Here is an 18,562-nt window from a genome sequence, read left to right as displayed (position 1 = left end):
AAGGTGATGTATTTTCAGGTTATCACCTGGTCCAATGGGCTGTTCTTTGTTCTAAAGCCTGCTTGGGACTCTTCGTGGATGTTGTTCTACTGCATCCAATTGTTCCGTTTATACAGGACCTGTCTACAGAAGATTTTTTGTGAATTCTCCAGCAGGCTTATGGGCCTGTAATTAGAGGGGTTGGTTCTATCACCTTTTTTGTGGATGGGAGAGAATATACTTGTACATATATTTGCCAAATGCTCATGCTTTTTATTTAATTTGTCAAATCAAATCAAATCAGGTGTTTGTTAAGTGCGACTACTCACCCGTAAGGGTCTCAAGGCGCTGGGGGGGTGAGGATGGGGGTTCGCAGGTTCCAGTCCATCAAGGAGGGGGTCTGTCGAAGAGCCAGGTTTTGAGGTTTCTTGCGAAGATGGGGAGCGATGTTATCTGTCTGAGGTGGAGCGGAAGGTCGTTTCAGGCTCTGGCCGTGCGGAAGGAGAAGGAGTGGCCTCCCGATCTGGTCTTTCTGGTGCGGGGGACCACGGCATAGGAGAGCTGGACTGATCGTAGGGTCCTTTGGGGTGCGTGGAATTTGAGTCGGCTATTCAGGTATGCTGGTCCGGTGTTGTGGAGGGCTTTGTGAGCGTGGGTTCGCATCTTGAAGGGGACTCTAGCTCCGATGGGGAGCCAGTGGAGTGTGCGCAGGTGCTGGGAGATGTGGCAGTGTCTTGGCAGGCTGAGGACCAGTCTTGCTGCGGCGTTTTGAATGTTCTGTAGCTTGCGGGTAAGGTTTTTGTTTATTCAAGGCATAGAGTGCGTTGCTGTAGTCGAGCCTGCTGGTGACCAGGGCGTGAGTGACGGTCTTTCTGTGTTCGAGGGGGATCCATTTGAAGGTCTTATGCAGGAGGCGCAGGGTGTGAAAGCAGGAGGACGAGACGGAGTTGATCTGGTGGTCCATTTTGAGCTCGGAGTCCAGGATGATTCCCAGGTTGCGTGCGTGGTCCGTGGAGGTGGGCGGGCTTCCGAGGGCGGGGGGCCACCAGATGTTGTTCCAGGTGTCTGGGTTTGGGCCCATGATGAGTACTTCCGTTTTGTTGGTGTTGAGTTGTAGGCAGCTGTTTTTCATCCATTTGGCGACGGCTTCCCTGCCTTCTCGAAAGTTGTGTCTGGCGGTGTTGGGTTCGTTGGATAGGCTGAGGATGAGTTGGGTGTCGTCTACGTATGACACAATGTTGAGTCCGTAGGTTCTGACGATGGGGACGAGCGGAGCAATGTAGACGTTTAAGAGCGTAGGGCTGACTGGGGGACTCTGCAGGTGGTAGGTGTAGGGTCCGAGAGGAAAGGGGGAGGAGGGGGGGGGGGGGGGGGGGGGGGAGTCTGACCCGCTGCGTTCTGCCAGAGAGGAAGGAGCGGATCCAATCGAGGGCCCTGTCTTGGATCCCTGCGTCATGGAGTCTGCGTATTAGGGTGCAGTGAGAGTGTGTCGAACGCCGCTGAGAGGTCGAGGAGGATGAGGGCTGCTGTTTCTCCTTTGTCCAGTAAGGTACGGATGTCGTCTGTTGCGGCGAGGAGGGTGGTTTCCGTACTGTGGTTTTTTCTGAAGCCGGATTGGGAGGAGTCGAGTACGTTGTGCTCTTCGATGAATGTGGCGAGTTGGCTGTTGATGGCTTTCTCGATGACTTTCGCTGGGAAGGGGAGCAGGGAGATGGGTCTGTAGTTAGATCGGTGGGGTCCGCCGAGGGTTTCTTCAGGAGGGGGTTGATCTCAGCGTGTTTCCAGTCGTCAGGGAACGAGGCGGTTGCCAGGGAGCGGTTGATGGTGTGGTAGAGCATGGGTGCGATGGTGTCGGTGGCTCTGTTGAAAATGTGGTGGGGGCAGGGGCCCCGGAGTGGATTGACCTCATAGTCTTCAGTGTGTCTTCGGTGGTGAGGGCTGTCCAGTTGTCGATCGCTGGATTCAGGGTGTCGGGGTGGTTGGTGAGGGTTCAGAGTGTTGTTTGTCTTCATCGAAGCTGTCGTAGATGCTCTTGATTTTGTGGTGGAAAAATGTGCTGAGTTTGTCGCAGAGGTCTCTTGAGGGAGGGACTCGCTGGTGGGTTGGGCGAAGTCCTTGATGATGTTGAAGAGTTCTTTGCTGTGTGGAGATTCTTTCTTCAATCGCTTTTTTTCTCGTTTTTCTGATGAGTTGGTGGTGGGCGTTGATGGCGGCTCTGAAGTTGTTGTGGGCTTCTGTGGATTTGGTGTTCCTCCGGGCCTTTTCGAGGCGGCGGCAAGGGCGTCTGGACTCTCGAAGTTCGGTGGTGAACCATCTAGCTTTCTTGGCGTGGGTGTTGTTGTTTTTCTTAAGGGGGGCTATGGTGTTGGCGCTGTCGGAGATCCATCTGTGCATGGTTCGGGCTGCGGTGTTGGCGTCGTCGTTTTCCGTGATGGTTGGGGTGGAGTTGCTGAGTGATGAGGTTAGCTGGTCGTCTGTGATTCTGGTCCAGGTTCTTCGTGGGAGCAGGCGCTGGTGTCTGTGGATTGTGGGTGTTATGAAGGTGAAGTGGAAGCATCGACAGTCAGTCCATGGGAGTTTGGTGGTGTGGCTGAAGGTGATGGAGTTTCCTGTTGTGAAGAGGGGGTCGAGGGTGTGTCCTGCTGAGTGAGTGAGTTCGGTCACGATCTGGCGGAGTCCAATGTTGTGGAGGTTGTCCAGGAGGGATGTCGTGCTGGGGTCCAGTTGGTTGTCGAGGTGGTAGTTGAAGTCTCCCAGTAGGGTGTAGTTGGTGGACGCGATGGCATGCAGGGAGATGATGTCCGTGATGGAGTTGGCGAAAAGTCCACGGGGTCCAGGGGGTCAGTAGATTAGGGTTCCTCGGAGGGTGGAGGTAGGGCTGGCCAGTATCTTGAAGTGGAGGTGTTCCATCGGGTCTGTGGGCTCGTCGGGGAGTGTGCTCAGGCAGAGTGTGGATTTGTGGACGATGGCGATTCCTCCTCCCGGGCGGGTGGGGCAGTCCTTCCTGGAGATCTTGTATCCTTGGGGAATGGCAATGGCGATGTTCGGTCCCAAGGTGGTGTTGGTCCAGGTTTCGGTAAAGAATGCTACGTCCGGGGTAGTGCTGTCGAAGAGGTCCCAGATTTCAGTGGCGTGTTTGTGGAGGGATCGGACGTTGAGGAGGATGCATTGCAGGGTCTTCGGTTCTGTTGTGTTGTTGCGGGCGGATTGCGCTTGGTCAGTGGTCTTGGCGGTGCTGCAGGTGTGCCGGCAGCGGTGACAGCTGAAGGGTTCGTGGGTGTTGGCTGGTGATGCTAGCTTACAATTGTTGTTGCGGCCTGAGTTGAGAGCGTGGAGTGCCGCTGGGTCGTAGCATTGGCGGTGCAGAGATCCAGGGTTCCTGGTGCTGGTCGCAGTCGGGTCGCGGACTGGCTCAGAAGAGTTTGCCCTTGCCGCCATTAAGGAGGGGTCGGGGATGGCTGGACTGCTGGTAGGTGGGAGCGGGGAGGGGCGCTGGATTGGGCCGGTCGCACTGGTCGTGCTGGGGGGTAAAGGGGCCGCGGGGGCAGCAGCGGCAGGGAAAATCGGGCTGAAAAAGGCAAAAGGAAAAAGGCAAAAAGAGAGAGAGAAAAGTGCAAATAAGGCAGCAAAAGTGCACGAAAGAGTGGAGGAAAGACACAGTGGACACAGGAGAGTGAAAGGGGGAAGATTGAGAGGAGGGTAAAAACGAGTGAAAAACTGAGGAAAGACACAAGGAGAGTGAAGGGCAGTGGCGGTGCGTCCATTGGGGGCGTTGGGGCGCTGCCCCCCGGACCGCACCGTAAACTCTTAGTTTTATTTAAGTTCAGCCGCAGCGGCTCCGAGGGAGAACTGACAATCATGACTGTCAGTCAGCATGAGTCAGACGTGGGACCGCCCAATCCCTTCAGAGTCTGAAGGGGGTGGGCGGTCTGGCGTCATGTTGACTGACAGTCATGATTGTCAGGGGCAGGCAGCAGCACAAGCACAAGTGCGCATGAGTGGGGATGGTGGCGAATTTTTGCACCGTGCCCAGTCATGCGCACTGGTGCCTGCTCAGGCTGGCGCATGCCCATTAGGAGAGCGAACCTCGGTCTCCTAATGGGCAGGCGGGCAAAGCGTAACACTGCCCTGGCCTGCTCTAAGTCAATCCTGGTGCTGCTACAGCTCCAGGATTGGCTGAGAGAGGTTTGCTACTTCCCAGCATTGATGCGGCTGTTCCACTGTTGGCGTCAGAACGGACCCGAGGCCGGCGGCGCAGACCTGGTCAGGTAGGATTGATTTTATTTTAAAACTCCCTCCCCCAGCCCCCTCCCCCGCGTGACACCCCCTCTTCTCCCCTCGCGAGCCGCGACTGCGTGCTATGTTTCCGTGGATGAAAATCAGACACCCAAAGATGACACCTGGTTGTTATTCGATGCAGGTAGCAATTTCAAACATGAGGCACGCAGTTCTGCTCCTCTTTCTCCTGGGAACGAGTATTGCTTTTCCAGTAAGTACGCATTCATTATTATATTCTCGCTGTTTACTAGCTTCTGTTGGTTCTGTAAGAGCCAAAGTAGTGTCGAGTTGCAAAGTGTGACAAAAACTACAGTTGTGTTTAGCTATAACATCGCTTACAAGGTCTCTCTGGACTGAATGAAGTTTGCAAACTTATGCAACTGTGTTGTGTCGCAAACTTTATGTCTCTGTGTAAATCGTGCACGTATGGAAAGTCGAAATGAAACAATCTGCAATCAGTGCAAAAAAAAATATGATTTGTCGTGTCCACGACTCCATTGGAACGGTATGAGGATTATTGACAGAATAGGAAATAAAAAGATGTACTTTTGTCTGTGGCGGTCTTCCCACCGCCAACAACATGGTGCCCTTTGCTGCCCTGTGCAGGTGGCGCTGTAAGATCTTACCTAATCATGTGGACGCACCTTTTCTGGTTCTGTACTTTAACATAAAAATGCATATTCAAGTACACATAAGCAACATTAAAAAACTGTAAAATAAGGATTTACACCAAGGCAAGACATGAAGGAAACTGGTGTCATTATATTTGTGTTGTATATACATAGAAGAAATAGAGAAAAAACATGTTCTTGACTTTTATCATGTGGAAGACCAGACTAACTTGAGGAAAGTTCGGTAGAGTCTGTGTTTGTAATATATCCCTAACAAAAATGGTGCAAACTCAGTTGTCTTAATTTATGTGTGGCCCAACATATCTTCGCTAGAATCAGTTTATCAGTTTTTGATACATATTTTAAATGAATAATAACTGTGCTGTGAATATATATATACATATGTTGACAAAGCCTGCTGGGCAGGCGAAACGCGTCTCTTTTTATGCAGGGGCTGTGGGAGACCTGAACCTAATAAAGAAGCCTTATTTCTACACACCTTGAGTACGTGCCTCTTCGTTCCGGAGTAGGATTGTTTACTTTGATATATATATATATATATATTCACTGAAAAAACCATAGGTTTCAGACATGTTATAGTTAGCGGAAATTTTACTGATAAAAAACCAATGAAATTCCCCCGTTATAGTTAGTGCAGGCAACTATAACTCACGCGACCGCAATCCTCTGCTGATGCTAATACTGTATTTAGACACTTATTTGCCCATGTCTTCTTCCATAAATTTTTAGCTATACATATATTACAAATATTTTTTTTTCATAAAGACACATATGTCATCAGCAGAAGATTGCGGTCGCGTGAGTTATAGTTGCCTGCACTAACTATAACGGGGGAATTTCATTGGTTTTTTATCAGTAAAATTTCCGCTAACTATAACATGTCTGAAACCTATGGTTTTTTCAGTGAATTTGCAAGGTTTTTTAAATGCTAATTCCTAACTATAACGTGTGTGAAACCTATGGTTTTTTCAGTGAATTTGTACGTTTTTTTAAATGCTAAGTTACTTTACGCCATTCGTGGCGTGCACGCCCACTTAACGCAGTTCGCTCCGTGCGCGCACGGTGCGCTTCGCGCACCGTGCGCGCACAGTGAGCACGCGGTGCGCGAAGCGCACCGCGCGCCCACTTTACGCAGTTAGTGCCGTACACGCAAGGTGGGCACGCAGTGCGCTACGCGCACCGCGTGCCCACGTTACGCACCGTGCGCACATGGAGGACATATTATGCGCTTCCTTGTGATAGGTAATCTGTTAAATTTAATTTGTAAGTGATGACAATAATATGCCATGCACAGTGTTTTTTTTTTTTATTAAAATTTTTAGCGTAAGCGCACCGTACGCGTACGTTAAGCGTAATCGGCGAAATTTTCAAAAAATAAAAATTTACCGTTTTTGGCCTTGGGGGATCTTTGAGGACTCGACTAACATGGCTATGTGCATGGGCGCTGTCTAAACAGCCCCTTTATATGTTTTTTGCCTTTGTTTACAGCCCCCCCCTCAGAGTGCGAGAGAGAAAATGGCGGCCGCCGCTTCCTGGTTTCGACCGATTCGAATGTTTACTTAGATGTAACAGCCAATCAGAATCGCGCTCGCGCACGCCACCGTACGCGTACGGTAAGCTTACGGTAAGCGTACCGTAAGCTGGCTCAGATATATATATTGATTTAAAGGCTATTTTCTCAGAATCTACTGAACAGATTTACACCAAACCTACAAAAGGCACTTCCTTGACCTGAGGACTACCTCTCTGCCAAATTTCTAGTAATTCTGTTCAGCCGTTCGGGCTGTAGCCCTGTCTAAAGGTCCTATGGAAAAATGCATGGGAAAAATGCGTTTTGGGACCCCCCTTTTATCTCAGCCCCCGCTTGACGAATCCCCCCGAGACTTTCAGGGTAGGAGCGGAGCGTAGCGCCCCACCTATTTTGAGAAATTCGCGAGGATTCGTCGACCGGCGCCAAAGTTATTCAAAATAGAATGTTGCGGATTTCCTATGGAAACAGGGTCCTAACTATAACTACCTACTGGCGACCGCCAGTAGGTAATATATATATATATATATATATATATATATATATATATATATATATATATATATAAACACAATCAGTCGCCACTACTTTTAACTCAATTTAAAAATATTCCTGTAAAATTGACTGGAACAAACATTTTTCTCGTATTCTATACTTTATGTGTTATGCAAGTGAATATACACGCTTGATCTTCACATATCCCAATCGTACGTTTTAAATGGATTTACACTAAATTGACAAGTATAAAAAACAATTCCCTCTAAAAATGGTATCCGTGCATTACCAGGCTGAGTCATATCTGATGCAGGATATGCGCTGGTCTAAAGAGGGCTGGAGAGCTCTAAAATTCTCAATAAAAGTCTTCTATACTGCCACATCAGTACACAATTTTACAACAGACATGCTGTTTTTAATTCAAAGCACACTATTTAAATTGCCATAATTAATACAAAGGTCATCCAGAAGACCCAGCTCAGGTGTTGCTCCAGTCAGTTCATTTAGCCCGTTCTAATCGGACTGGCCATGGTGCAGATAGACTGAATAAGCTATAAGATAATTCTAAATAAGCAGCTACCCATGTCATTATCGTATACAAACTTTTAAATTATGTCATAACTACATTTTCACAATTGCTTTATTCACCTTCTAACTTTCTGAAATATGCTTGAAAATGCACCATTTGCCCACTCTTTTTTCACAATTTTCTTGGGGGAGAAAGAGCCCCCCCCAAACTGCGCTTATGACAGGCTTGCTTGCTGCGCTTGCTTGCCATTCGGATGTGTTACTGAACTTTTACGCCTCACCACTTTCAGAAGTCACCAGCCGCCACTGGTGAAGGGGAGCTTGAAATGAGAGGAAAACGATAGAAAAAGTGCAAGAAAGAGTGGAGCTAAGACAGAGGACACAGGAGAGTGAAAGGGGGAGATTGAAATGAGGGGAAACCGACAGAAAATGGAGGAAGGACCCAGAAGGAGAGTGAAGGGGGGAGACAAAAGTGTGGAGAAAAAAACGAGTGAAAAAGGAGAGAACAAGCGGAGCAAGAGAATGGAGACAGAGGTCAACTGGACCACCAGGGATGAGGCGCAGGTGAAACCTGCGGGTGGAGGAGGGTCTCAAACACCAACACTCGAGAGTGCAGGGGCTTGGGGGAAGGCCTCACTTAATGGTGGAGCTGCGGGGGAGGGAGAGTAATTTCACTGACAATGAGTCAGTGGTCTTGCTCGCCTGTCCCCGCAGCGGCCGCCATTAAGTAGGGGTCGGGGAGGGCTGGACAGGTGGGAGCGGGGAGGGGAGCTGGATTGGGCAAGTCGCACTGGTCGTGCTGGGGGGAGCGGCAACGAGGGCAGCAGCGTGCTGAAAAAGGCAAAAGGAAAAAGGCAAAAAGAGAGAGAAAAGTGCAAATAAGGCAGCAAAAGTGCAAGAAAGAGTGGAGGAAAGACAATTTGTATAAGTACAGTGAATAGGATTGAAAAATGGTAAAACAAATATATATATATTTTGTCCAGCAATTGTCCAAAAGCTATTTGGAAGGGCACTCAGCAGCTCACCCCCATCCGGTGCGACCTTTCACCATTCACACCAATACCCTGGTAAAAGTTTGACATTCGCCGACGCGTTTCAAGGCTTCAGTGCCTCTTCTTCGGGGCTGGGTTCCCAAAAGACAATGTGATTCGCTTTGGCATCTTATTTCCGGTATTTATTAATTTTTTTTGCCTTCTGGTAGGCTCGCTGCTAACGCAAATTTCAATGATGCATTATGGGATTCATAGTCCCCAAAGCGATAAACAATCTTCCCTAAGTGGGTGCATTCGTCATTTCGTGCTTTTAACCAAATAATAATCCTTATAGTAAGGTCCAGAGACTTGGGGTGAATGTCAGTAATACTGGTTTGCTGCGCTGTGTCCAGTCCGGAACTCGTTCCAAACAACAGCCTCCCATTTACACTTCTGAAGGGATGGTGCTCCTCCCCTACGACCTTGGCAGCCACGATAATTTTGTCCATCAATTGTCCAAAAGCTATCTGGAAGGGCACACAGCAGCTCACCCACCATCCGGTGCGACCTTTCACCATTCACACCAATCCCCTGGTAAGTTTGGCATTCGCCGACGCGTTTCAAGGCTTCAGTGCCTCTTCTTCGGGGCTGGGTTCACAAAAGACAATGCGATTCGCTTTGGCATCTTATTTCCGGTATTTATTTATTTTTTTAGCCTTCTGGTGTGTGTGTGTGTATATATATATTTATATATATATATATATAAATAATTATTGTTTTTTAATTTATAACTCTAGGAGTCCCTAATTTTCTTTCAGTTACCAAACATACTTATGCTCCAGTGTGGCTTAATAGGCAAAGGAGGATTATTTTATAACAAGGGGCAGAAACAATCACATCACTTTACCATGTTAATGTGTTTTTAACTTGATCTCTCTCTCTTTCCCGCCAGAAAGGTGTCGAAGCAGTTCAGCCTGTACATAATTATAGTCCTCATCAGGATACACAAAGGTAACTTTACTGTGGGCTACCAATGTTTTACCAAGTACGCAGATATACATCCCGAATGGAGGAGGATGTCACATCAAAAATATTTTTTTATAATGTGTAGTTGGTGAACTGGATATCAATAACTTGTATGTGGTGTGTCCTTTTATACATGTACACACAATTCACGGACTCCAAAAAACAGTAGAATGGATTCATCCACACGAAACAAGCCCTTACTATAAATTTGAGTGGCAAAATAATTCTGACATTCCTATGAAGTAATACTGATTTGATGCCTGATTTGAAGAACTATGTAGGTACTGCTTTCCCTATCTTCCCATTTTGATTAAGAGGATTCCCTACAGATGAATGCAACTTTCAATATAAAAAGACATAGCATCCCACACTCTCCTCGGTGACAGCAGTATCTACTGCCAGTTTATTTGCCTGCTCATCAGAACCAACTCCTCCAAATGCTCACTCACGAGAGAGCCTCACAAATCCCATATGGGTGCATCAAAACTGCTCTGGGTACAGATGAAGTTTTAACTTAATTACCAGTCAGCCCTTGCCCTCTGAGGTGAGGTGGCATCCACTGAGGCAATGGTTAATCTTTCGTGCTCTCCCCCCCCCCCCCGTCTCCTTTCTGTATCACTATCCTTCTCACTCCCTCTCCCTTTTTAGGTCGAGCCTCGAGGCCACGCGCATACGCTGCTCCGCGAGGCATGTAGTAATGTCTCTGCGAAGTTAGAAGACACCCACCACACGCCCACCGCTTGTGATTGGTTACTTAGTCCGCCCTTCGAAATGAAATTGTTTTAGTTTGTGGCTACAGTACATTTGTCCCACCTTGTAGCTGTTTTGTGTCCACCCTTGCGTTTGTCCCTGCTGCATAGATCTTTTTGATAACGGCCATATTATTTGGCACCCGCACTACTTTTTCTTTTGCTTCGCTTTTTTTTTAATTGCCTGTTGTGATTTACTTTGCTCCCGCCCCCCTCCCTTTGTCCGCATTTCCTTTGCTCCCGCCCCCCACATGTTGTCCGTGTTCAACATCTGCCGATGCAAATAAAACTGGTGGTATACCACTTTCACCACCCCACCATCAAGGTTGCTGGCTGACTAACACAATTACCCACCAAAACAAGACACACGACCGACCCTGAGGAGAAATAAGAGTGCATGAGCATCGATGAAGCTGGAGACTGTCAAGAGAATGGATGGGCTACAGTGGTCCGATATTGACTAGGGAAGCTTAACCCGCCGAACAAGCGTCAATCTTAACTCTCGAGCACTGTAACTTACGGGGTTTGTTATTGTTAAGCCACTTTAATGGTACTCCATTTGTCTGCTTTCGCAAGAATGGAATAAAACTCGAGACCTGGAATTCACTGCATGTTTCAACGGTGAGCGTTCAACTCATTGATCCAGCCTGCAGCCTAGTGTATGTACCTCTTTGTAGGATGTTTTGTAATGCTCAGCTTGGCAGTATGGGAATCTTCAGAGCATAAAGATATTAGCACTGATTCCTGTTAAAAGGCACCATATCGACATCTATAGAATCGTTTAGCGTACTGTCAAGTGAATTAGAATGGCGATTGTGTAGCGCTGATTATAAATATCTTTATTGCATTATAACAGTTATTTCTCTCTGCAGGGAGCACGTGATATTTGTGTTTGGCTCCTGGGGGTGCGTTTGCCTGTAGCTTCCCGTGTTGAGGCCTAGTGCTGCATGGCCTCATGGGGCCTCCCTCCCTGCCCCGTCCCCTGTGAGATGAGGGTCCCATATGGCCCTGTCTCCTGCCTGTCTGTGGGTGGGTGAACGAATTACAAAGTGTGGGGAGGGGATCCCAGGCGCTCGACGGGGGCTGTGAATTCACATTCTGTAAGTGGCCCTGAATGGATTTTTTTTATTATGTATTTTGTCAAGCCTCAAAGAGAAAGCCTAACAGATTTCTTCGATATAACACAGTCACAATATTAATGCCACTGGATGTTTGTGAAGATACGTTTTTGGTTCAGTCCAGGAAATCGAAGTCTTTTTCAATTCCACTATTAATTTTAAAAAAAATTAAAACGAACCTATTACTCTTTAAAGATTTCCATTTTTACTAAAAAAAAAAAAAAAAAAAAAAAAGCAATGGAACAGGCAGGCAGCTCCAAATTCTGGCTCGTTTTTAACCAGAGAAACTAAGGCGCTATTAGCAGTTTTTAACCGGAGAAACTGAAGCGCTATTAGCAGATTGTTATTTATTTGTGACGTAGCTGAAATGATGCAAACAAGGCTTTCTCGCTGTCCTTGCGCATATTCAGGCTTTTTCGCAGTTTCTGATTTGATTTTTTACTGAAAGCTGTTCATACTTCATTAAACAAGAACTCAACCATACCAGGAGTTCGATTGTGAGAAAGCTCAGCACTCACTCATCAGAGAAAGAGTCCCCAGTAAAAAACAAACATTTCCTATACCTACATCGAGGAAATTCAGCCAGTATTTTTCACCGGTTTAGTGTATTCACCGCCTAGATTTACAGCGCGATCGTCCATCTAGTTTCTGACATGGTTTAGAATAGTGTGGTTAAAGAGAAGGGTGAGAGGCAAAGCTGATACCTCTAGCTAAACACTTATAAGGTCCCAAAGGCGAGACCTATTGGCTACGCCAATGCTTGGTACTGTCTTATTAATACCCTCGCCTAACCATGGTTTGCAATTCCCTTGTTTCCTCAATCTCTTTCCTCTCCCTCCTACTTCATCCTTCCTACTCCCCACTCATCCATGTTTTCTCCTGACCCTTCTAATCTTTTAATATCCCGACTTGGATGGGAGAGGGGCATTTTGATGTCTCCTCTGCCTGGCTCCAATCTTTTGCAGGGTTTTGTGTGATGCAAGTTAAGACTCAAAGCAGGGGAAGAGATGAGTAGGTAGCAATGGCCCCTGGCACGCATTAGACCCTCCAATTTTTGTGCCAGTACCTAATAGACTCTCTTCAGGTGAAAACAGGTATTACTGACATGTATTTCATCATAGCTCTCAAGTTATCTTCATTTATGATCCACGAATTTGTACGGGTTAAGTTTTCTCCGAAAATGAATATTTCCTTAGCAAATATTCGTGCAGTTAAGTCAAAGGAAAAAAATGGATTATTTGAGGTGGCCCGGCATTTCACCGTCAGGGGATTCTCTCCATTTTTACAGGATAAGAGCCAATGCCCCTGGCCTTTGATATATGGGGCTTGATTCACATGGGGCCTGATTCACATAGGGCCTCCACACTTGCGACAGAGGCCCCAAAGTCGCAAGGGAGTCTCCTAGTGCGGAGGCCCTTTGTGAATCAGGCCCAAAGTGTCTATAGGCCAAAACAGAGGCATCGGTGGCATTGAGGTAAAATTGGTTTACTACACAAACATGAAACTATTTACTTTGACAATGCTCGTTAAAAGTAGCAACCCCACATCCAGCTCGGACATCTCATAAAGTAGTGATAATCTCAATACTGCTCCTCCCACCCGCTCCAGGTCATCTTTTACCTTTCTTCGTGGTGGTGAAGTACTTGGAGTCGGTCATTTTAGCTCTCTGTGTTCACACTCAGTACTCCTAAAAAACAAAAAGAAGAGAAACGAGAGTAAGTTTCAGTTGGGAGGACGTTAAATACGTTTTGCTGAAGCAGCAGGAAGGGGTAAGGAGGATAAAAACAAGGGACATCCTTTTGTCTGTAACAGGAAAATAGGGTCGGAGACAAACGAAGAAGCAAAGAGCCTGCTCCAGAGGAAGGAAACCCACGGGTCATGCAGTCAGCAAGAACCACGCCACTGCTGATAAGAAACGATGTAAGCAGACTGGAATATTCAGCAAAGCAGGCCGCTACTGATAGAAGGGGCGGTGCACAAAGACTTCGGGTCAGTCATGAAGACTCAAACCATAGCTGACAAAAAAGGCAAAACATACAAGGGCGATTCAAGCAGTGAGCAAAATGTGGCTTGTATTCGATAGAGAACAGCACCCATTCACTAATATCCCTTGGGCATAGCATGTCACAAATGCGTTGAAGAGCATGGTGGAGGGAAATTAAATACACTATTCTGTTTGACGTTGGGAACCAGACAGTAACATGATTTGTGCTGGGGCATACAAATATATTCGAACCGATTCACAAGAATGTTACAGTGCTAGTTCGTTCTCTGCTGAAAATACCATGCTTAATATGGCGCTTAAATGGGTGTATGACTATGGGATTAGTATCCAACCTACTTCCACACATATAACCTGGATGGTAAACACAAAGAGCATGTCTATCCCGATTGAGATCAAGGACGCGGATCTGGGTGGTAGCAGTGGTTTAGTAATCTAACTATGAATTCTCCATGATCTGAATCTGACAGTCATAGCGGTCATGCACAGATAGCACAGCAGAATATGAGGCCACCAAGCAGTTGGCGCCCTGGCTTATCTCCTGATGGATTTCCAAACTGCTCAAATGGAGGCACCAGCTGAAGTTCCATTATGTCTCACAAATGGGACTGAACTATATGCTGTTGTGTTGTTATTAATCCGGCCCTGTAGTGTCAATCTGAACAGACTGTTATGATGAAGCTAATGCACTGGATCGTGTACAAATTTACCAAACAGTAGGTCACCATAAGAACAGTGCACTAGTTCTTGTACCATTTATCTGAATCCCAGTTCACCATAAAGTTAGTATTGTATCACCATTTATCCTAATCAGAAGTCGCCATAAAATATGCACACTGGCTGCTGTACCTTTAACATGTGCAAAGAAGTCCTAGAAAAACAGTGCAGTGGGTGTTCTACCACTATTAGCCAGTTAGACACCTAAAACTGACAGCATTCAACTCTATTGGCTCGTCTCCAGACACCAAGGCTTTTCACCATACTACAATCATACATGAATGGCGGCTTCCAACTGCTGATTAATTACTGCATATTTTAAAAAACAAAAATGTTCACAATGTAGAACGCCTCTGAGCACACAGTCCCAGCATATCAATGAACAACAGCTACAAACAAAAACAAGTTTGAAATAGAGTACTCTCCTATGTGAGGTCTGATGGGGCACACTTCTCCATATAGTATTTTGTGGGAACAGATCTAGTTACATTGTATACTGTGGAATTTTTTAAATAAAATTAGGTTATGGAATAGTTCTACTGAGCCCTGAAGAAGTCGGATGCATATCCACTATGACAACAAACAAGTTGGCTAGAGGAAGTCGCTGGACATTAAAATTAAAGGATACAAGATTTGACATCTATGCCTCGTTTTTGATTAATTTGATGGGACTGCGTGCTCGGAGGCGTTTTCAATTGTGTAATTTTTTGTTTCTTAAAGACAGTTATGGTGGCCACATTTCCTTTTTGAGCACCGCACTTAGAGGATATATTTCTATTACTTTATACTGTACACATAGGCGTGCACCAGAATTTAACCCAGCCACCTTGCAGTTTGTATTATTATTACTGCATACTTTAGTCTACCCAATGCAATGCTACAGTCACCATCTATATATATATATAATTTGCTGAGAATTGGTCGAATAAATACTCTTGCCTGAAGTTTCCTGTGGTCCGTCTCTCCTTCTTCGCCGTTCGTTCGGAGGTTGTGGGAGTTTCCGGTATCTCATATATATATATATATATATATGTATATTATATAAATATCCCACAACGTTCAGAAGCCACTGCAATTTTTTATATGGTGCTTTACAAAAATTCCAAATACAATAAAACATTAATAATTCTTCAAAATGAGAACCAGCACTAAATTAAAGCATGGCTACTGTAGCTTTAATCACAATCGCAGGCCACAATTAATTAAGCATTGTACATTGTCTCCTGTAACAGTAATTAAAAATAAGAGGTCACACAGGTTATGCACTGGCGCCTCTCCCTAGGCATTGCCATACAAAAGAGAGAATGTCAAGTTTAATATCCAACTTCTTCATGGACCCAGAGATCAAAGAGAGGTGGATTAGAGGGTGAGACACCCCATTTTAATTTGGAAAACACCATGGGATTGATCAAAAGACCCATGAATAGGTGAATGCTGATGCAGTCATCATTTTGTTGGACTTGCCATAGCGCTTATCGCGAGGCAGAGCCATTCTTGCTCTCCCATATATTTTAGAAGTTTTGAAAAGGAAAGAGACTGTAAGCTTACTGTCACATGTCAGTGATGAGTAGTATAGCCCTGTTAAACGAAGACACCTTGGTACCTCACAATTGTAAACTTAAATGTTGGTCTATTAAGAAAGACAGCCGTTCCACTAATGCAAAAACATAATTACAAAAAGTGGCGTTGGGATTTTAATATCAGTCCCCAAGCCCTTAATAGTGTGTACATACTTCTGGAGACATCTAAAGTTTTGAGACAAAATGACTACATTAAGGCGCCTAATTCTAGCTCTATGTCTCTGTCCCTTACAGATGCTAGAGTTCTGGAGTGCTTATGCAAACAGTTGTCACTGAAAATAGCCAAAGTTGTCGATGCAAGGGTGAACCAGTACAGAGTATAGACGGGCAAGCAGGAGGCAAAAGCTAGTGCTTGCAAGCAAGTAAGGTGACATTAAAGGATGCAGGAATCAGGAACGCTCATTTAATTATTTTATTAACAATAAATTACAGAAAAAACATCAACAGCAGCATACAGAAATAAACAGCAATCGTCGCAGGAAACAGAGGTCACTTGCTTGAAAAGTTGCAATCGGGTGTGTAGGATCGAAGGGGGACAGAACGGGACCAGCATACTTAATTCAATGTAATACAAACAAAACAAAGTGCCACAAGCGGGGATGGGCGATTAGAGGCAAGATGGGTCGTTTTAAAAGCACTCGAGTGTGGAGATGTTACAGAAGCAGACGGCTACAAAAGAAAGGCTGTCTAATCAAGAGTTGCAGACTGCGATTCAGGATGATTTACAAGCATCCACGTGATACCAGAGTAACTGAGGGCATTCTTTAGAATCCAACAGGTGCCGCTAACACCTTGGGTTCATAAGGCACCCTGCTCCCTGTACAAGACTAGATATTCACTGGTCCAATGTTATTCAAATAACTGACTAGCCAGATGTGCAAACGATAAAGTTCCTTGCAGAACGCAGTTTTTCACGTACCAAGCCTCTTATTAATCACAGAACCGATCAGTACTGGACTTTCAGGTGACAGTTTAATGCATTCTGGGCATCGTTGTCTTGGGTTGCTTCCACTGAACTAATTGGACTATTACACCAGATAGCAGCAACTATCTAAAGCTTAAAAACCCATTTCTGAAAACAGTGACCGTCATCATATTGTGCGAGTTGGCCACCCTAACAAGGAGACACTATATATCTAAAAATCGCATACTAATAAACCGCTGAACCTACGCATCTGATACTCTTGTCTATATCTGTTAAAACCTTCAATTAAATGACGGTATCCGTACTATCACATGCACATTTGCTCTTGCTATAAATAATAAGCGTTGGTCAAATATATAAAACGATCAGGCACCATCTATTCCACCTTTATGACACCACTACTCAGATTATATTAAATAAAATAAACCACGCTATCAATAACATGAGCGGGGGCAAGGAAGCTCGCGATTAGTCTTGAGAGTCAGGTCACACTATGGACTCCTAGAAGTCACAGGTGAAGGACAAGAACGCCCTGAACAGACTGGTTTCCACAAAGTCGAATTAGGTGCATATGTATTCTACATATCCAAAGGCGACTTCAAGCTTCAGCTGCTAGTAAGTTTCAATGTTCTCCTGGCAGACAAGGTGCCTCGTCGATACACACGGATGCAAAAGCGGAAATTACCATGCATAAAGTAACGACCTAGAGCATGCATGCGGAAGGCATCCGTTCCACCCTGTATTCCTCCTTTTAAATGCAACCGTCACTGCCTATTACCTACACTGCCAGACCGTTTAAGTGCTCCCTCCCCTCCCGTATCCCGCTCCTCAACGTGACATTTACCCCCATCCCTACTTCGCTGACACGTCTCATTTACTGTCACCGCCAACCTCTATTCTACTTTTGTCCGCCTGGTAGCAGCAGTCTCTGGCTCACCTGTGCTGTCCCGGCCGGAGATGGGAGGCTAGTTCCTCACGCTGATGATCACGATTTCCGCAGAATTTCCTCCCCCTCCCTGCACAAGATGACGACCAGCAGCTGTCACCTGTATGCCGGAAGTGACTGTGGTAAGGATAGAGGACTTCCGATGTCAGCTGTACAAAACCATGGATACCAGATACGGCAACGATCTCTCACTAGCTCAGAGTGTGAAAGGGCGAAAGAAAAGACAGACAACAGTGCGATAAAATTACGGCCATCTTGAACGTTAGTAGGTATCCTTATGTTGATTTGAACTCCTGATGTGTTTAAATATATAGTAATGACATTTTCTGAAAAGTATAATACCTACAAGGGATTTCTTTTGTTACCCTATGTCATTCAATTAGATGACTATAACGAGAACGTAAATGCAAATTCTGTACCTTATATATGTTATAGTGAACATTCTTTCTTTCAAATGTGACTGGTATGTCATGTTAATGGAACATCGCGACTCTCGGTGTGTTCAAGTTCTTATTTTGTTAATGTTTGGATTGTCAAGGTTTTCAAAATATAAAACACGGGGTCGAGAAAAGACATAGACATAGGACAAACCGTCGGCATTCGTGGAATAAAGAGTACGAATTCATTACTAAGAGACATAGAAGAAGGATAATAATGGCACATCCTAAAGACCTTTGAGACACACTAGATATAAAACAAGCGATTACGGTGTAAACTAGTTAGGGTTCTATATTTCTTTTAGTGTTGTTTGTTCTATGAGGGTCAGTTGAGTTGAGGCTATCCGGGACGATCGACGACAGGTTGTGTGCTGAATAAACGTCACTTTCAAACCGCGACGATTGAGTGGTGTCATTTACCATCAGGTTACTACATAAGCCCTGGCAAAGCCAATAGGCTATTAATTGTAATTGTAAATTGTGAATATTTATCGCTTCCTACTCATAACCCCGATGAGGCGTTGAAGCGCTTTGCGGTGAGCAGCACGCTACTTCAGATCACCAGATTAGTGATTAATAGTATATTTGTAAACGTACATATATTTTCAGGTCTCGCCTGAGCGAGCACATGCGCTGTTCCGCAAGACATTT

At 45.5% G+C, this 18,562-nt stretch overlaps 1 protein-coding gene across 1 annotated transcript in view; it reads right to left on the bottom strand.

Moving 5' to 3' along the window:
* AP1B1 (adaptor related protein complex 1 subunit beta 1) overlaps positions 1 to 17,667 on the bottom strand; it is a 313,702-nt gene extending 296,035 nt beyond the window's left edge. The window contains exons 1-2 of the mRNA XM_085634510.1: positions 17,466 to 17,667; positions 12,925 to 12,991 (exon numbers count right to left, since the gene is read on the bottom strand). Coding sequence (XP_085490636.1) covers positions 12,925 to 12,961 — 37 coding nt within the window. The 5' untranslated portion in view covers positions 12,962 to 12,991; positions 17,466 to 17,667. The remainder of the gene's footprint in view (positions 1 to 12,924; positions 12,992 to 17,465) is intronic.
* Positions 17,668 to 18,562: the final 895 nt, after the last annotated feature.

This window comes from Triturus cristatus, chromosome 11, assembly GCF_964204655.1.
Source record: "Triturus cristatus chromosome 11, aTriCri1.1, whole genome shotgun sequence".
In the NCBI taxonomy this organism is placed as follows: domain Eukaryota; kingdom Metazoa; phylum Chordata; class Amphibia; order Caudata; family Salamandridae; genus Triturus; species Triturus cristatus.
Note: the sequence above shows the minus strand (reverse complement) of the source record. Positions and strands in the feature narration are given on the sequence as shown.